The 21,079-nt window shown below is 44.8% G+C and overlaps 1 protein-coding gene across 1 annotated transcript; it reads right to left on the reverse strand.

The window, feature by feature from the left end:
• Nucleotides 1-285: 285 nt before the first annotated feature.
• Nucleotides 286-20,318, reverse strand: LOC124140719 (serologically defined colon cancer antigen 8-like). Its single transcript, XM_046508422.2, has 16 exons — nt 20,161-20,318; nt 19,067-19,269; nt 18,533-18,664; nt 17,773-17,898; nt 17,129-17,215; nt 16,529-16,593; nt 12,676-12,834; nt 10,189-10,327; nt 7,511-7,663; nt 6,250-6,384; nt 5,778-5,894; nt 4,827-4,955; nt 3,988-4,120; nt 3,355-3,472; nt 2,393-2,567; nt 286-731 (listed from the first exon to the last, which is right to left on the reverse strand). The coding sequence occupies exons 1-16, from the start codon at nt 20,222-20,224 to the stop codon at nt 468-470; spliced, it is 2,199 nt and encodes a 732-aa protein (XP_046364378.1). The 5' UTR covers nt 20,225-20,318; the 3' UTR covers nt 286-467.
• Nucleotides 20,319-21,079: the final 761 nt, after the last annotated feature.

Consider the following 21,079-nt stretch of genomic DNA (forward strand, 5'->3'; position numbering starts at 1 on the left):
AGCAGCATATAATGAATGTAGAAACACGCAAAATATAAAAAACAAATAATAAGCTTTAATTTCCACAAGGGATACAAAGTACGTCCGTCCGTGGAGGTGACAAAGCAGTTATGTCTTTTGGTGTGACGTCATGACTTCCGGGTCACGTGCCGACTGTGAGAGGGCGCTGCCTCCTGGGCTGGTTGGGACAACTTTCTTCAGCAGCTGGATCTCACACAGTTCGTCTCTCTGTCAAACATAGCAGTAAATGCAATACGGAGTAATGCAGGATAAGTTAAAAAATTGCCATTTTTTAGAAGTGAGTGAGTTGGGTCGTTACGGCTCTTTGAACAGTATTATCACAGCGTGTCAGGTTAACGTGGCTTGGAAGTCTTAAGTCCTGTCTAGAAAGGAAGCTAACATGCCTGTCTTTCTGGTCCGATGCTAATCTTACGTTTCCATCAAGTGTCTATATCTAATACTTTCAGTTACACTAGATCATCAATGTTAATATTGTTGGTAAGTTCTACTTTATATATTTCTGGATCCAGATTCAGATGTCCTTTTCCTGTCTTTTCTTCCTTGGTGACCGCATTGAGGATCTCATCGACCAACGCCTTGCTGGACGAGCTCAGTTTGTGGACGGTTGATTGGTCAATTCTACTCAATTGTGTACGCAGGAAGTCAACTTCACGAGCTAGCAGCTGTCGATCTCGAACAACACTGCTGAGTTTTGTGAGGATTTCCAGCATCTGAAATACAGTAAACTAGAATAACAAATTCTCGTCACTTTACAAATAGAGACATGTTACAGTCTATACCTGGCTACAAATTTCTTGATTTCAAGGATTCTTTGTACAAGAAGGATAGGTCTTACTCCACTGATACACCAATCCAACAATGTATTCAGGATATTCTGTTGCCTATCATTAATATGTCGACATTAGCCAATCAGAAAGCAGCTTACTCAAGCTTAATTGCACTAGTTTCAAACTAGCCACTTCCATTTCAGACTACACTTTGGAATAATATTGATTTAAAATTTGAAAATGGAAAACAAAATTCTGGAATGTATTAACAGATGGCCAATATATGGGCTATGGAAAGTTCCTTCAGTTTAATTTTTTTATCCCATTTAAACGAGAGATAGATGATGAATTTTGATGGAATTAGTCGCACAGCCATAACTGTGGTTGGAAATACCCTGTGTTAACCTTTTCGAGGTTGCATGATTACAAAACATATTCCAACTGTCCCTTTCTGACATGGTTAGCAACACTCTTATTTGACTTCTGACCTGACCCATAATGGGACATCCTCAGATCTTTGCTTAGCAGACACAAGAACCAAGATCTGATATTAATGAGATTGCAACATGACATAAAGCTAATCAATGCTTGTGGTGGACAGTAGGCGTGCGGATGAGAGTGACCACTATGGTCATGCCCTACACTGAAACACAGGTTACAAACATGTAGTGTCTCCTTATGTAAGTGACTTAGTGTGAAATTTGCTTCCTGATCACCCAGCAGTGAATGGGTACCTGGTAGGATGAGATGGTAATGTTTATGGGTACCTGGTAGGATGAGATGGTAATGTTTATGGGTACCTGGTAGGATGAGATGGTAATGTTTATGGGTACCTGGTAGGATGAGATGGTAATGTTTATGGGTACCTGGTAGGATGAGATGGTAATGTTTATGGGTACCCGGTAGGATGAGATGGTAATGTTTATGGGTATCTGGTAGGATGAGATGGTGATGTTTATGGGTACCTGGTAGGATGAGATGGTAATGTTTATGGGTACCTGGTAGGATGAGATGGTAATGTTTATGGGTACCTGGTAGGATGAGATGGTAATGTTTATGGGTACCTGGTAGGATGAGATGGTAATGTTTATGGGTACCTGGTAGGATGAGATGGTAATGTTTATGGGTACCTGGTAGGATGACATGGTAATGTTTATGGGTACCTGGTAGGATGAGATGGTAATGTTTATGGGTACCTGGTAGGATGAGATGGTAATGTTTATGGGTACCTGGTAGGATGAGATGGTAATGTTTATGGGTACCTGGTAGGATGAGATGGTAATGTTTATGGGTACCTGGTAGGATGAGATGGTGATGTTTATGGGTACCTGGTAGGATGAGATAGTGATATAAATACTAGCTTGGGTTGTATACTGACCAGCGAGTTGAAAATACAAATACAGTTGTACTGACCAGTGCCCACTGAAACACGTTGAGTGTACCCCATACGGAGTGGAGTCTTTTGCCTTTTAATTGTCCATTCAAACTACTAAAACTAAATGTAGACAGCACTTATCCAAACTTAGGGATCATCTGACTAGATGATGGAGCCTTCCTTCCCACCCTATGTCCTCACGCTCCAGATACTGATGCTGGCCACCTACCTGGGAAGACTGGTGTTGAGCATGGTCGTCCATCATCTTCAGCCTCTCTTTCATCTTGTCGTGTACGCGTACGTGTTGATCTGATTGGTCCTCCAGCACCTCCAGTCTTGACAAGGATCTCTCCAGCCTCTGTTTCAACTCTTCGTTCTCAATCTTTAGGTGGCTGAACTCCGATCTGCAGCAACAGATAGTGATAATCTCATATCATATAGCTGGAATATTCCTGAGTGTGGCGTTAAACAACAAACTATAGGATAGTCCCTGCCAGTGTTATAAGTCAGTGAATATGTGTAAGTTGTATCTTGACATTTTAGCTGTATTGCAGCAGATTCTTTAACCACCAGGCTTACCCAACCACCTTGTGTCGATGTGGGGTGAGTGAGTGAATATGGTTTAAAGCCTCTTTAACCACCAGGCTTACCCAACCACCCCGTGTCAATGTGGGGTGAGTGAGTGAATATGGTTTAATGCCTCTTTAACCACCAGGCTTACCCAACCATGCCGTGTCGATGTGGGGTGAGTGAGTTAATATGGTTTAATGCCTCTTTAACCACCAGGCTTACCCAACCATGCCGTGTCGATGTGGGGTGAGTGAGTGAATATGGTTTAATGCCTCTTTAACCACCAGGCTTACCCAACCATGCTGTGTCGATGTGGGGTGAGTGAGTGAATATGGTTTAACCACCAAGCTTACCCAACCATGCCGTGTCGATGTGGGGTGAGTGAGTGAATATGGTTTAATGCCTCTTTAACCACCAGGCTTACCCAACAACCCTGTGTCGATGTGGGGTGAGTGAGTGAATATGGTTTAATGCCTCTTTAACCACCAGGCTTACCCAACCACCCCGTGTCAATGTGTGTGGTGTGGGCAGTAAGTGAACAGCTGACCCAGGCAACACGGAAGCCTTGGGAATGAATGAAGCTTTGTTTATATTTCAATCCCCCAGGTGTGCGAGGCGTACCTGTATTTCTTGGTGAGTTTCTCCATCTGTCCAGCCTGCCTCTTACACTCGTCTCGTAGCTTCATGATGAGACGGTTCTGTTTATGCAGCATAGTGTCCATTTCGTGCGTTGTCATGGCTACAGAAAATGTGAAACAGACTCATTAAACTGGAGCTTTCTTTCGGTGACCAAGTCAGATCAGTTAATGTGCATCATGAGCATCAATCAATGCAATTCGGATATGATGACATCGACCAAGTCAAAGAGCCTGGCGACCCGATCTCGTTAGTTGCCTCTTACGACAAGCATGGGTTGCTGAAGCGTGGGTTCTACCCCAGAATCTTCACTGGACTGCTACACAAGGAGTAAGTGAGTGGGTGTTGTTTTATGCCACAATCAGCAGTAATCTGGCAGCATCACAGCAGCTCATGAACCACTGGTTGATAGCATGAGCAACCACCCATATCAACACAGTGCTATCACAGTCAAGTCCCACACTGTAACATCTTATCCTCATTTTAACCTACTCTTTTGACACTTTGGAGACTTTTCATCACATCTTTAAAACCTATGACAAAGATGTAAAGAGTTATTGAAAGGAAAATAAATTTTGTAATTTAAAAATTCAAAATGAGAAAGTATTTAGAACTTACAATGCTTATCTTCCAGGTTGGAAATGAAATTATTGAGGTCAATCTCTCTCTGCTGAGCCTGTTTGGTGATAGACTTGAGGTCCTCATTGCGAGTCCTCTCGATGCTCTCCCGGGCAAGTTTGGCAAGATGAAGCTGAAAGAACAAAAAATGGAGTAGTACCCACAGTGAGTGAGTGAGTGAGTGAGTGAGTGAGTGAGTGAGTGAGTGAGTGAGTGAGTGAGTGAGTGAGTGAGTGAGAGTGAGTGAGTGAGTGAGTGAGTGAGTGAGTGAGTGAGTGAGTGAGTGAGTGAGTGAGTGAGTGAGTGAGTGAGTGAGTGAGTGAGTGAGTGAGTTGGGTTTCATGTCGCTTTGAACCGTATACAGTTATATCAAGGCATGTCAGCTTAATGAGGGAGGAAAGCCCGAAGATGCAGGTCTCAGAAGTTTACCACTTCGGTGAAACCCACAAGCACGGGTATGGTGCTGACAAACTTAGAAATATGATCAGGGTGAACCGGGATTCAAACCCACAATCACAGGTTTCTGGCACAGCCAAAGGAAACAACTATGCACAGCGAATTGCGTCGCCTTAGACGACTGGGCCACCCGTGCCACCAGTGGCCACAGTGAAATAGCAAGGGCGTATCTACAAAGACTGGGCTAAAACTCAACAGAAATAGTATAACCAAATTAGAAATGTAATGCTGTAGTGTACACATCACATCCACAATCCTCTGACACTTTCAGATAGATCGACAGATGTTTGAAGAAGTCACAAGATGGCAATCAATATTCATCATTCAATCATCTCATTCCATACATTAACCCTGCCAGGACTTGTCAGGCTGACATGACTTACCTCCCTTTCCAAGGCCTGAGCATTTGTTGTGAGATGGATACATTCCTCCTTGCTGTTGACCAGTTCCCGCTCCGCAGTGTTCAGCCTCCGTCGCAAGTCATCCACCTCCGTCTGGCTCCGACTCCGCTCCTGCAGCATGATACAAGGTGGAATGTGTTAGTAGCCTGATACGTCTAAGGGACGCAACTCTGTGGTGGTGCCCAAGATAGTTGTTCACTGTGGTATTCTAAGAATTACCGTATTCGATGTAACAATCGCCCCGCTCTAATAAGCGCCCCAGCGATATTTGCTAATATATTGGCTAGTGAAAAATCCCAATTAACGCCCCTTCAGATTGATCAATGTACACAAGACTTATTTATTTGTGTATAATACACACATGTGTGTTATATGCACCCTTAATTATGGGCAGTTAAATTCTGGAAAAATATATGTCATATATAAACATTTCAGGCTGTGAGCATAAACCATGAAATTCACGTTCTTTCAAATCTGTTTTGTTTTTTTCACCAAAATAATATTCTAAAAATATTCTATTTCTAATTTTGAGAGCACCCTCGGTGCTTTTTAGGTCGAATACAGTACTCTGGAATGTAACAATTTTTTCCAACTGATCCAAACAGAATGGCCAGGCCTAAGACATACAACAGGCCAAATTATTAGATTTTCATCCATTTTTTCCATTAAATTGAGGAAGGAGACAATTAATTTTTATCTCCTTTTCTGAAACCAAATTTTTCAAGGCATCCTTGCTCAGGGACTATCTTGTCAAGTTGAGTACCAACAGAGACACAGCATGGTCAGCCTTTTTTTGTGCCAAAGTCAGTGGGAGACATGCAGTTGGCTGCAAGCAGGGACAACAATGTCAGACCGGATGCTCAGGGAGAGGCAAGAGGGGATGAAGATCTTTAACATGGTTACAATGGCCATACTGTCATTGTTCTCATCTACCTGGTCCCGGTCCCGGCGGAAGCTGTCCAGCTCCATCCTCATCTTGTGCGACTCCTGTACCGCGCTGCTTCTCTGGAGCGAGGCATTCGTCGTCTCACTGCGATAGTTCTCTGTCGCCTACACAACATAGCAGTTGATTAAGCCATGTATCAGAACGGCACATTTTGATACAGATAAAAACAATTGCGACAGGTCCTCTCACACAGAGACACACTCTGTTATCCTAAACCAGGAGGGACCAAACCTACCTTTTAGAATGATATATATTACTCAGAGTACCCAAATACAGTGCACAGGCATTATCAACACCTATTATTCATTCAGATATATTAATGTGACAAATCAATCATAGAGACTGAAAATTACAGCATAAAACTGATTTTGATGGTATGTCACAAGTCTACCATAGATATCCTTGGGGTATTCTCCTTATTCTGAAACAACTGAATCTACGAGCAAGGTGGAAACTGACCACAGTGACCTCCTTGTTGTACACCCTCAGCTCTGCCTTCGTCTCGTCCAGTTCGTTCATAACGGACATCTTGTCCCGGGTCACCTTCTCCAGCCGCGTCTCGATGACAGTCAGCTTCTCTGTCGCCTCCTTCAGCTATCATACACATAGAGTGAGTGAGTGAGTGAGTGAGTGAGTGAGTGGAGTGAGTGAGTGGAGTGAGTGGAGTGAGTGAGTGAGTGAGTGAGTGAGTGAGTGAGTGAGTGAGTGAGTGAGTGGGTGGGTGGGTGGGTGGGTGGGTGGGTGGGTGGAGTGAGTGAGTGAGTGAGTGAGTGAGTGAGTGGAGTGGAGTGGAGTGGAGTGGAGTGGAGTGGAGTGAGTGAGTGAGTGAGTGAGTGAGTGGAGTGAGTGAGTGAGTGAGTGAGTGAGTGGAGTGAGTGAGTGAGTGAGTGAGTGAGTGAGTGAGTGAGTGGAGTGAGTGAGTGAGTGAGTGAGTGAGTGAGTGGAGTGGAGTGAGTGAGTGAGTGAGTGAGTGAGTGAGTGAGTGAGTGAGAGTGAGTGAGTGAGTGAGTGAGTGGAGTGAGTGAGTAAGTGAGTGAGTGAGTGAGTGGGTGGGTGGGTGGAGTGACTGAGTGAGTGAGTGAGTGAGTGAGTGAGTGAGTGAGTTGTAGTGAGTGAGTGAGTGAGTGAGTCCCTGAGTGAGTGGAGTGGAGTGGAGTGGAGTGGAGTGAGTGAGTGAGTGAGTGAGTGAGTGAGTGAGTGAGTGAGTGAGTGTGAGTGAGTGGAGTGAGTGAGTGAGTGGAGTGAGTGGAGTGAGTAGAGTGAGTAGAGTGAGTGAGTGAGTGAGTGAGTGAGTGAGTGAAACTACAAGGCTACCCCACTGCCCCTCAGTGATCAATGTCTACATTGATACAACAGCATCTAAACTGTCACATCCATGTACAGAACCCAGATGTTACGTGTCTAGCAAATCCTACAGCCTCTCACAACACGACTAACACCAGGGCTGTGTGAGTCGCACGATTCACTGCATAGTGATAATGTGCACCTGCATAAAAGTATTGTATTGCCGACAAGCACATTCACTGTTTCACTGTAAGGAACTTGAATTGAAGAGATTACAGAAATCAGACAGAAAATCTGGGACTCCAAAATACAACCAATATATCTTGGCACATCTAAGGGATGCAACTCTGCACTGCAAGCTTTGACACCTGGGCCAGTCTGCCTCTCAGGTCAGATCTGAGTACAGTGAATATAGTCAGACTTAGTCTTCCTGTACCTTATTGTTGAGATCATCCACCAGGAAGCGAGATTCCTTCCGGACCGAGTCCCTCTCCATCTCCATCTTGCGCTGCGAGTCCATGACGTGCTCCTCGAACCTATGCCTCATGTTGGCCAGCTCCTCCGCCAGCTGTTCCCGCTCCACCATCGCCTACACAGACACAGAGACAGACCTGATCATGATACGCAGACAGATTTTATCATGACACGCAGACTCACAGATTTGATCACAGACACACACACATAGACTTGATCACAGACACACACACATAGACTTGATCACAGACACACACACAGACTTGATCACAGACACACACACAGACTTGATCTCACACACACAGACTTGATCACAGACACACACAGACTTGATCTCACACACATAGACTTGATCACAGACACACACACAGACTTGATCTCACACACATAGACTTGATCACAGACACACACACAGACTTGATCACAGACACACACAGACTTGATCACAGACACACACAGACTTGATCACAGACACACACACAGACTTGATCACAGACACACACAGACTTGATCACACACACACACAGACTTGATCACAGACACACACAGACTTGATCACAGACACACACACAGACTTGATCAAACACACACACAGACTTGATCACAGACACACACAGACTTGATCACAGACACACACACAGACTTGATCTCACACACACAGACTTAATCACAGACACACACACAGACTTGATCACAGACACACACACAGACTTGATCTCACACACACAGACTTGATCACAGACACACACAGACTTGATCACAGACACACACAGACTTGATCACAGACACACACACAGACTTGATCTCACACACACAGACTTGATCACAGACACACACAGACTTGATCACAGACACACACACAGACTTGATCACAGACACACACAGACTTGATCACAGACACACACACAGACTTGATCAAACACACACACAGACTTGATCACAGACACACACAGACTTGATCACACACACACACAGACTTGATCACAGACACACACACAGACTTGATCAAACACACACACAGACTTGATCATACACACACAGACTTGACCACAGACACACACACACAGACTTGATCACAGACAGACTTGATCATAGACACACACCAATTGCGAGCTTCCATTAGACAAAAGGACCAGAGTGGTGCTACTGCTGTGTGTCCCTGACCCACCAGAGTGGTGCTACTGCTGTGTGTCCCTGACCCACCAGAGTGGTGCTACTGCTGTGTGTCCCTGACCCACCAGAGTGGTGCTACTGCTGTGTGTCCCTGACCCACCAGAGTGGTGCTACTGCTGTGTGTCCCTGACCCACCAGAGTGGTGCTACTGCTGTGTATCCCTGACCCACCAGGGTGGTGCTACTGCTGTGTGTGCCTGACCCACCAGAGTGGTGCTACTGCTGTGAGTCCCTGACCCACCAGAGTAGTGCTACTGCTGTGTGTCCCTGACCCACCAGAGTGGTGCTACTGCTGTGTGTCCCTGACCCACCAGAGTGGTGCTACTGCTGTGTGTCCCTGACCAACCAGAGTGGTGCTACTGCTGTGTGTGCCTGACCCACCAGAGTGGTTCTACTGCTGTGTGTCCCTGACCCACCAGAGTGGTGCTACTGCTGTGTGTCCCTGACCAACCAGAGCGATGATACTGCTGTGTGTCCCTGACCCACCAGAGCGGTGCTACTGCTGTGTGTGCCTGACCCACCAGAGTGGTGCTACTGCTGTGTGTCCCTGACCCACCAGAGTGGTGCTACTGCTGTGTGTCCCTGACCCACCAGAGTGGTGCTACTGCTGTGTGTCCCTGACCCACCAGAGTGGTGCTACTGCTGTGTATCCCTGACCCACCAGGGTGGTGCTACTGCTGTGTGTGCCTGACCCACCAGAGTGGTGCTACTGCTGTGAGTCCCTGACCCACCAGAGTAGTGCTACTGCTGTGTGTCCCTGACCCACCAGAGTGGTGCTACTGCTGTGTGTCCCTGACCCACCAGAGTGGTGCTACTGCTGTGTGTCCCTGACCAACCAGAGTGGTGCTACTGCTGTGTGTGCCTGACCCACCAGAGTGGTTCTACTGCTGCGTGTGCCTGACCCACCAGAGTGGTGCTACTGCTGTGTGTCCCTGACCAACCAGAGCGATGATACTGCTGTGTGTCCCTGACCCACCAGAGTGGTGCTACTGCTGTGTGTCCCTGACCCACAAGAGTGGTGCTACTGCTGTGTGTCCCTGACCCACCAGAGTGGTGCTACTGCTGTGTGTGCCTGCCCCACCAGAGTGGTGCTACTGCTGTGTGTCCCTGACCCACCAGGGTGGTGCTACTGCTGTGTGTCCCTGACCCACCAGAGTGGTGCTACTGCTGTGTGTCCCTGACCAACCAGAGTGATGCTACTGCTGTGTGTGCCTGACCCACCAGAGTGATGCTACTGCTGCGTGTGCCTTACCCACCAGAGTGGTGCTACTGCTGTGTGTGCCTGACCCACCAGAGTGCTGCTACTGCTGTGTGTCCCTGACCCACCAGAGTGGTGCTACTGCTGTGTGTCCCTGACCCACCAGAGTGGTGCTACTGCTGTGTGTCCCTGACCCACCAGAGTGGTGCTACTGCTGTGTGTCCCTGACCCACCAGAGTGGTGCTACTGCTGTGGGAGTGTGCTGCTGACCTGAGTCTGCTCTAACTGAGCCTGCTCCACCAGTTCGATGCCCTTCTTCATCTGGACATAGGAGTCCTCCTCTCTCCGAGTCATGTCCACCAGTCGGCCCTTCAGGCTAGCCACGTGGTCCATTAGCTCATCACGCTCCCTGCACACAGAGCACACCTTCAATCAAGGGACACAACCCTACTAGCCACGTGGTCCATCAGCTCATCACGCTCCCTGCACACAGAACACGCGGTCAATCAAGGGAAACAACCCTACTAGCCACATGGTCCATCAGCTCCTCACGCTCCCTGCACACAGAACACACGGTCAATCAAGGGAAACAACCCTACTAGCCACGTGGTCCATCAGCACATCACGCTCCCTGCACGCAGAACTCACAGTCAATCAAGGGACACAACCCTACTAGCCACGTGGTCCATCGGCTCATCACACTCCCTGCACACAGAACACACGGTCAATCAAGGGAAACAACTCTGCTTGCCACGTGGTCCATCAGCCCATGACGCTCCCTGCACACAGAGCACACGGTCAATCAAGGGAAACAACCCTACTAGCCACGTGGTCCATCAGTTCATCACGCTCCCTGCACACAGAACACACGGTCAATCAAGGGACACAACTCTGCTAGCCACATGGTCCATCAGCTCATCACGCTCCCTGCACACAGAACACACGGTCAATCAAGGGACACAACCCTACTAGCCACGTGGTCCATCAGTTCATCACACTCCCTGCACACAGAACACACGGTCAATCAAGGGACACAACCCTACTAGCCATGTGGTCCACCAGCTCCTCACGCTTCCTGCACACAGAACACACAGTCAATTCAGGGACACCACCCTACTAGCCATGTGGTCCACCAGCTCCTCACGCTCCCTGCACACAGAACACACTGTCAATCAAGGGACACAACCCTACTAGCCACGTGGTCCACCAGCTCCTCACGCTCCCTGCACACAGAACACACGGTCAATCAAGGGAAACAACCCTACTAGCCATGTGGTCCACCAGCTCCTCACGCTCCCTGCACACAGAACACACTGTCAATCAAGGGACACAACCCTACTAGCCACGTGGTCCACCAGCTCATGACGCTCCCTGCACACAGAACACACGGTCAATCAAGGGAAACAACTCTACTAGCCATGTGGTCCACCAGCTCCTCACGCTCCCTGCACACAGAACACACGGTCAATCAAGGGACACCACCCTACTAGCCATGTGGTCCACCAGCTCCTCACGCTCCCTGCACACAGAACACACGGTCAATCAAGGGAAACAACCCTACTAGCCATGTGGTCCACCAGCTCCTCACGCTCCCTGCACACAGAACACACAGTCAATCAAGGGACACCACCCTACTAGCCATGTGGTCCACCAGCTCCTCACGCTCCCTGCACACAGAACACACGGTCAATCAAGGGACACAACCCTACTAGCCATGTGGTCCACCAGCTCCTCACGCTCCCTGCACACAGACCACACGGTCAATCAAGGGACACAATCCCTACTAGCCATGTGGTCCACCAGCTTCTCACGCTCCCTGCACACAGAACACATGGTCAATCAAGGGACACCACCCTAACAGACACATGGTCCATCAGTTCATCAAGCTTATGACGTTCCCTGAACACAGAACGCAGTCAAGACCCCTGTATCAGATGATGTTAACATCATTTAAAATAACATGAAATTAATAACCCTTAATTCCTATGAAGGAAGGAAACACATATAAAGGAAATGCTGCATTCCTAAAGGAGCACTTTCAAACTTCTTACTCTTCTCCTGTCATATGAGCTATTTCTAGTGGTAAATGTTTGAATAAAATTAGACAAATTTAAGTTGGAAGCCCTTGATTTCAGTTATGATGCTATACAAGCCCACTTAGCTGGTCAAGTAGAACAAGTCCTACTGGGTGAGTCTGTCAAAGAGAACAAGTCCTACTGGGTGAGTCTGTCAAATAGAAAAGGTCCTACTTGGTGAGTCTGTCAAGTAGAACAAGTCCTACTGGGTGAGTCTGTCAAGTAGAACAAGTCCTACTTAATGAGTATGTCATATAGAACAAGTCCTACTGGGTGATTCTGTCAATAGAACAAGTCCTACTGGGTGAGTCTGTCATGTAGAACAAGTCCTGCTGGGTGAGTCTGTCAATAGAACAAGTCCTACTGGGTGAGTCTGTCATATAGAACAAGTCCTACTGGGTGAGTCTGTCAATAGAACAAGTCCTACTGGGTGAGTCTGTCATGTAGAACAAGTCCTGCTGGGTGAGTCTGTCAATAGAACAAGTCCTATTGGGTGAGTCTGTCATATAGAACAAGTCCTATTTGGTGAGTCTGTCATGTAGAACAAGTCCTACTTGGTGAGTCGGTCAAGTAGAACAAGTCCTACTTGGTGAGTCTGTTAAATAGAGCAAGTCCTACTGGGTGAGTCTGTCGAATAGAACAAGTCCTACTTAATGAGTCTTTCAAATAGAACAAGTCCTACTTGGTGAGTCTGTCGATGGTCTGCTGGTGGAAGGCCCGGTGTGTGTCAGACAGGAAGATGTTGGTGGACAGCCCATTCTCGTGTGTCGGGATGGTGTCATGCATCCGCAGCTGAGACCTCAGATCCTCCACCATCTGCTCATACTTCTCCAGCTCGGACCTGGAAAGGGAAACAACTCTTGTAATATTGTCCAAGCTCCTCACAGTGATAACCAGTTTTCAGAGCTTCTATGCTATGGCTGTCACCAGTTGCAACTCTCCACTGTGCCAGGTGTCATATATGGAGATGAAATAGTAACACGCCCTTATGCTTACAAACAAGCAATGTCAATTGTCGTTAACTTGTTCTTTTTGTTTGACAACAGGAAAGGATGTTATCAATAGCCTTCTATCAGATAGCCAGTGTGGTGAGAATATCACAGAGAACGTATCCGCTTATCCGTTTGTCTACATCTCAAACCATTTGTTTTAGAAGAAATACCATATTTTTTCAGGATTCAGTAACTCATCAAGTATTCAGAAACATGACATGCACATTTTTAAAATGACAAACAGTCAAATATATATATAATTATATGTCCCTTGATTCTGGGTTAGAGGGAAATGTCTTGAAATAATGGCTGCTCCACAATAGTGGCAGTGATGATAGTTGGGTATCGAAGGAGTCACGTGCTTGTATGGACAAGGAAAGGGAAACAACTCTTGCTATATTATTTTGTTCCTTCGCCAGCACTGGTCTCATGCCCAAGGCTATCACATTAACACAACATGGTATTTCTACTAAGCACAGATAACCTGTCTTCAAAGATGGCGCTTCATGTTATACAGAGATTAAGCGGTGGGACCTGGCATTACATGATTAACAGTGAACTCATTCAATAATACAACTAAATTCCTGCCTAAGGTATCATTTTGGGTTTGGTTCAAGCCTTGTAGACCTGAGTGAACTCTTGTAATACAGTCTTGGGGAACAACTCTTGTAATACAGTCATGGGGAACAACTCTTGCAATACAGTCAAGGGAAACAACTCTTGTAATACAGGGAAGGGAAACAACTCTTGTAATATAGGCAAGGGAAACAACTTTTATAATACAGGGAAGGGAAACAACTCTTGCAATACAGGGAAGGGAAACAACGCGTGTAACACAGTCAAGGGGAACAACTCTTGTAATACAGTCAAGGGGAACAACTCTTGTAATACAGGGAGGGAAACAACTCTTGTAATATAGGCAAGGGAAACAACTCTTATAATACAGGGAAGGGAAACAACTCTTGCAATACAGGGAAGGGAAACAACTCTTGTAACACAGTCAAGGGGAACAATTCTTGAAATACAGGGAAGGGGAACAACACTTGTAATACAGGGAAGGGGAACAACTCTTGTTATACAGTAAAGGGGAGCAACCCTTGTAATACAGGAAAAGGGGAACAACTCTTGTAATACAATCAAGGGAAACAACTCTTGTAATATGGGTTAGGGGAACAACTCTTGCAATACAGGGAAGGGGAACAACACTTGTAATACAGGGAAGGAGAACAACTCTTGTAATACAGGGAAAGGGGAACAACCCTTGTAATATAGGCAAGGGAAACAACCTTTTTAATACAGGGAAGGGAAACAACTCTTGCAATACAGGGAAGGGAAACAACGCGTGTAACACAGTCAAGGGGAACAACTCTTGTAATACAGTCAAGGGGAACAACTCTTGTAATACAGGGAAGGGAAACAACTCTTGTAACACAGTCAAGGGGGACAATTCTTGAAATACAGGGAAGGGGAACAACACTTGTAATACAGGGAAGGGGAACAACTCTTGAAATACAGAGAAGGGGAACAACACTTGTAATACAGGGAAGGGGAACAACTCTTGTAATACAGTAAAGGGGAGCAACCCATGTAATACAGGGAAAGGGGAACAACTCTTGTAATACAATCAAGGGGAACAACTCTTGCAATACAGGGAAGGGGAACAACACCTGTAATACAGGGAAGGGGAACAACTCTTGTAATACAGGGAAAGGGGAACAACCCTTGTAATACAATCAAGGGGAACAACTCTTGTAATACAGGGAAGGGGAACAACACTTGTAATACAGGGAAAGGGGAACAGCTCTTGTAATACAGGGAAAAGGGAACAACTCTTGTAATACAGGGAAAGGGGAACAACCCTTGTAATACAATCAAGAGGAACAACTCCTGTAATACAGGGAAAGGGGAACAACTCTTGTAATACAGCCAAGGGGAACAATTCTTGTAATACAAGGAAAGGGGAACAACTCTTTTAATACAGTCAAGGGGAACAATTCTTGAAATACAGGGAAGGGGAACAACTCTTGTAATACAGGGAAGGGGAACAATTCTTGTAATACAATCAAGGGGAACAACTCTTGTAATACAGGGAAGGGGAACAACACTTGTAATACAGGGAAAGGGGAACAACTCTTGTAATACAGGGAAAGGGGAACAACTCTTGTAATACAGGGAAAGGGGAACAACCCTTGTAATACAATCAAGAGGAACAACTCCTGTAATACAGGGAAAGGGGAACAACCCTTGTAATACAATCAAGGGGAACAACTCTTGTAATACAGGGAAGGGGAACAACACTTGTAATACAGGGAAAGGGGAACAACTCTTGTAATACAGGGAAAGGGGAACAACTCTTGTAATACAGGGAAAGGGGAACAACCCTTGTAATACAATCAAGAGGAACAACTCCTGTAATACAGGGAAAGGGGAACAACTCTTGTAATACAGCCAAGGGGAACAATTCTTGTAATACCAAGCTCCTCACAGCGATAGTACGTTCCCGGAGCTCTCTATACTATCGCTGCCACCAGTCAAAACTCCCCACTGTGAATAGGTGGCCACAACCATGCTTGGAGTTGAACTCGCAACCGAATGACCGTTTTGTTTACAAACAAGTGACGACTGTCGTGACGCCGAATACACTTATAGCTGCTAAATTACTTTCTTCGTTTGTCAATTTGAATTTCTGTTTCATTAAAACTATCGTGTTATTGATATAGTAAGAATGTAAGGGAGAAGTTGGTTGGTTTTCCGTTAGTCTGCAATCTCGAACCAATCTGATTATCAAAACAACAAAGTAAATTCATCTGGAAAACATGGTCAGTCGTAAACCTTTTCAAATTGAAATATGATGGCATTCCCAAAGACATAAACAAAAGTATAAACGTTACTACATTTGGGGTTAGAGGGCAAATTTCAAGATTCTTGTAATGGCCGCGCCCACACTGGTGGCAGCGATGTTACCGAGAGTGTAACGAAGGTGTCACGCGCTGGGAAGGAGCTTGTTGTAATACAAGGAAAGGGGAACAACTCTTTTAATACAGTCAAGGGGAACAACTCCTGTAATACAGTCAAGGGGAACAACTCTTGTAATACAGGGAAGGGGAACAATTCTTGTAATACAAGGAAAAGGGAACAACTCTTTTAATACAGTCAAGGGGAACAACTCTTGTCATACAGTCAAGGGGAACAACTCTTGTAATAAAGTCAAGGGGAACAACTCTTGTAATACAGGGAAGCGGAACAACTCTTGTAATACGGGTAGGAGGAACAACTCTTGTAATAGGGGTAAGGGAAACAGTAGTATTTTTTCTTACATGGTCTTCTCACAGGTCTCATTTGCTGACACATTACTTATCTGAAATTCTTCCCTATACAAAAATCTATTTGGTGGCATTCTTCTCTCACATTGTTTCTGAGACTAACTGTTTCATGATTATGTCATCTGTTATACTTTAATCGCAAACAGGAACATATTTTGCTAAACAATGTTTGAGCAGTCAGTGTTGCAGTTTCTGACCTCTGCACAAGGACACATCCTACCTTGCATGAGCCAACTGGGATTCCAGGCGCTCTGATTTGTTGGCATGCAGAGAGCTCAGCCTCTCCTGAAAGGTAAAGACGACATTGCACCACAGGACTCTCTGCTGTGTTCTGTATTCCATACAGAAAACATCTTGCACAATGTCATATTCATAAGCCTTACATTTTTTTATCACCCGTGAAGATCTGGGTTAGAACTGATCTTCAGCAATTTACAGTTGTCATAGGAGGCAACTAACGGGATTGGGTGCTCAGGGTCGCTGACTCATTTGATGATTGTCATCGTATCCGAATTGCGTAGATCAATGCTTATGATGTCAATCACTGGATTGTCTGGTCAAGGCTCGATTATTTACAGACCGCCGTCATGTAGCTGGAATATTGCTGGGTGCGGCATTAAACAAACAAACAGTACATTTAATTAATTATTTTAAAATGCCTTCAGGAGAAGGTCTCGGTAGTGTGCCTAATCCAGTTGATGTTTCACAATAAAATATGTTTAAATCAACTTTAACCATGTACACTTTCCACGCTTTCCCAGGTAAAGCACTTGCATGGGTGTGGAGTAAATCAACATGAAATGATCTGTGCAGAACCCACCAGCTCAACCTGCCAGCGCCGGTAGTCGTGTCTCGCCATCCCGGGACTCACTGTGTCCTTCAGAGCAGAGTCCAGACTGCCCATGTACTAAAACAGCCACAGCAAGCTGATGACAAGGATTTCAACATAAACAGCCACAAATGTAGAAATGTTTTTAATGCACTGGTAAAAACTTTGCATGTGGTTTTAAACCAGTCAGCAGTATTTCAGTCATATCACAGCTGTGGTATATCTAATACTGCAGTTGTGTGTGTGTTGATTGGGGAAGTAGAGGGGCATAATACAGTGCTTTAGATGACTTTGAGCTACATGTGCCCACAAGTTCTTGCTCAGTGGACCCGTGAAGATCCGGGGTAGAATAGGTCTTCAGCAACCCATGCTTGCCGAAAAATGCGACAATGCTTGTTGTAAGAGGCTACTAACGGGACCTGGTGGTCAGGCTCACTGACTTGGTTGATGCATGTCATCGTATCCCAATTGCATGGATGGATGCTCATGATTTTGTCAAACATTGGATTGTCTGGTCCAGACTCAATTATTTACAGACCGCCATCATACAGCTGGTATAGTTCTGAGTGCAGTTTTAAACAACAAACAAAACACATCTTGCTCAGTGAGGGGTCTTATGAATGATGGAAGTTTACCTGGGCAAGATCTGCACCTCCTTCTCGGAGTATCTCATGCACCACCGTTGTTTTCAGCTCATCGTGCAGGCGCTTGTTCTCATCCAGCACCTCGCCAAGCTTCAGGCGCAAGATGGTCATTTCCTCCTGAAACACACAAAAAAATAAACATCACATTATAGTATCATCAACTTTAGGATATTGATTGCTGGAATGAGGCGACTCATAGCTGTTACTATTTCACTTAACACTACTTTAGTAGTATTGCTGGATTGAATAACATTGTAAATCCAAGATAACACACATTTCAAAATGGAACAATTTGAAAAATGAAACTAAAATAGTCGTGGGAATGATTTGCAATTCTGTTATACTGACAAGATGAGTGAGTGAGTGAGTATGGTTTTACGCCGCTTTTAGCAATTTTCCAGCAATATCATGAGGGGGACACCAGAAATGGGCTTCACACATTGTGCCCATGTCGAGATTCGGACCCGGGCTTTCGGCGTGATGAGCGAACGCTCTAACCACTAGGCTACCCGACGGCCCCTACTGACAAGATGAAATCAGCTGACATTTTGACAGTGCAGTATTGTCTGACAGTGTTGTATTGCTTGACAGTGTAGTATTGCTTGACAGTGTAGTATTGTTTGACAGTGTTGTATTGCTTGACAGTGTAGTATTGCTTGACAGTGTAGTATTTCTTGACAGTGTAGTATTGCTTGACAGTGTAGTATTGCTTGACAGTGTTGTATTGTTTGACTGAACAGCCACTACTCACCCGGATGTAGCGGTTCTCTGACTCCAGGTGGTGGGTGAGGGAAGCCTGGTGCTGGAGCATTATGGCCGCCTCATCCGGGGTGGGAAGGGGTCCCCGAGCGGGGACAGGTGAGGGGTCAGGGCCATCAGAAACCTGTTGTTCAGAGGTAAATGTGGTAATAACATACAGTATACCAAAACCATTGGAACACAGACAAGTCATATTTTTAGCACAGAGTTAGAAACATAGAAAACAACAAGAAATTAAATCTGTCATTTAACAGTTTAATAATCATATGAAATACAAATTTGGTTATGTAGTTCTTATGGCATTTCCTCATTCATTTCTGGGAACATATGAAATATGGGTGTAGATGGTGGAGCTTCAAAGATGGAGGAACTGATACATTGCAAAGAATTAACTTCCAAGTTTGGGGTTCCCTGATGGAAGAGACCCCAAGCCCCCAAAATAAATCTTTACCAGTATTTGCTTGTAATGATCGAGACATTATTTCAACAATGTTTAAAGTGAACTATCATATTCAATCTTACTTACCCTTTCAGGCTGTGGAGACAGCATCTGCTGGAGATGCAGCGCAGCATCTCGGTACTTCTGTGGCCTCTGGCCTCCATCTTCGTATGTCAAAATGCGTGGGTGAACAGCTCGACTCAGATCATCTTTAGCCCTTGAAGGAGTTGGCAAGCCTGATGGCGTGTCGAAAGCACCTCTCAATTCATTCAGACTCTCATTGGCTCGATCTAGTGTATGGAACCATGCAAAAAACATTATAATAATAATTGCATGACAAAACATGATTAAAAAAAAAGAAGTCAAAAGAAACTGGCCTCGTACTATTCTTCCATCATTCTGTCTTTAGTATTCTCTCTAATTTGGGTATTTGAAACTATCTAAATAGATGGAGGTAGAACCACTGTTGAAATTCTGCCCTTTCTCTCATTTTTATTAAAATATTATAATGGCCTCCATTTCTTAATGACGACCTATCTAAGTCTCCAAAGCATGTAGTTTTATGTTTTGTTCACGGATTCTGCCATCTACATTTTTTAGTTGTATGGTCTTCCCATTGATGCTTCCTATTGCTATAACCAGGGCAGTCAGGCATATCATCATTTTGTCTGTTATATTGTTGCATATCCTTTCAGGCATTTACAACATTGAATACTCATGTTCGTATGAACAATGCAATAATTCACAACATGAAGGCTGGCCTTATCGTATTACTTGCATTAGTAGCTTAGGAACCACGTATTATTCTGCCAGTAAAATGCTAGATCTATATGAAATCTATAAAAATGGTGTGATGTTCTATTCACCAAGGCAAATTAGCGTAATTTGAACGAAAACAATAGCTCCAACCGCCACTGTCATACAGATCTGTAAGGAATGACTTAGAAATCAGAATTTAATTTTCTGCTGAAGTGATCATGGTGAAGGTAGATAAATATCTGTTCTTTAAAACCATTCATGTTATCGGTCCATATTATCCCAACATGGTATTTTGCAGGGACAAAGAATAGCAAACATGTAAATATGCGATATGTTGCCGGTAGCTTTAGTGAATCTACCAGTTTCGACATGTCATGAGGAACGGTGTCTGAATGTTTTACTGTGTATTTAATCTAAATCACCTCGGACTGAACGTTGGAGGTCATCTGTTGGATTTCCACCGTTGTAATCTTTAAAATAATACATAATTATTTATTCATCTCATGTTCTGCGGGTAGAAATTGACATTTTGTATGGAATAGTCTTCGCCGTCGTTCAGCGGAAGTTTACATTCTCAACCCGCAGGACATGCGCAATGCAATTCTAGACTCAGTATACTATTAACCACAAACCTAATAAAATGACTCCGTCGTAAAGGACTTCCGTTGAAACAATTGTAGCATTTTCTGTCAGAAACGTCTTGTTTGAACATTAATGATTTTTTTATTCACTTAAAAAAGCTAAATACTTTCAAGCACAACGTAAATGAAAGGAAAGCAATATTGTTCACACACCTTGATCACTGGATTTCGGCAGTGCCATAGCCAAATCGAGATGGAATTTTGTTGCCAACTATATACAACATAACAGACTAAGAGTTTTTACTTATTCGCCCCACCTTTCAAACCGTGCCGTATTATTGAAACTACACGAATACACGGTAGTCTTGTTATATTTGGATATATGATACTTTTATGGTGATATGTTTGAAAAGAATGTTTACAGTGGAAATATAACAGATTTGAAGGACGATCATGATTGGTCTATCCACAACCTATTTAAAACATCGATCAGTAATGGTTTCCATTAATCATTTAGAGACGTTGTCATCCCGCCATTCTAGTTGCCTTCAATCCTGTTTCTCTGTCATCCATCATAGTTAGAAGGGAAAGTTTAGTGACACCTGCCTCCTGGGTGCGACTCCAGAGATGAAAAGAATCTGCCTATGTTCCTGTGGGACAGACATCTATAAACGAGGCGAACACGTTGGCTCGAGTGGTAAGGTTTTGTCACCCTTGGCTGTTTACGTGTCGGGTCCAGACAGGGTAACTGATAGCCGGC

Source organism: Haliotis rufescens, unplaced genomic scaffold, assembly GCF_023055435.1.
Source record: "Haliotis rufescens isolate VD_foot unplaced genomic scaffold, xgHalRufe1.0.p SCAF_3, whole genome shotgun sequence".
Classification (NCBI taxonomy): Eukaryota; Metazoa; Mollusca; class Gastropoda; order Lepetellida; family Haliotidae; genus Haliotis; species Haliotis rufescens.

Coding starts and splice junctions, on each gene's coding strand:
- LOC124140719 (XM_046508422.2), bottom strand. CDS start 20,224: ATGTATTATTTTAAAGATTACAACGGTGGAAATCCAACAGATGACCTC. Junction 19,270..20,160: donor CCTCCAACGTTCAGTCCGAG/GTGATTTAGATT, acceptor TCCATACACTAG/ATCGAGCCAATGAGAGTCTG. Junction 6,385..7,510: donor TGGATGATCTCAACAATAAG/GTACAGGAAGAC, acceptor TGTGTATGATAG/CTGAAGGAGGCGACAGAGAA.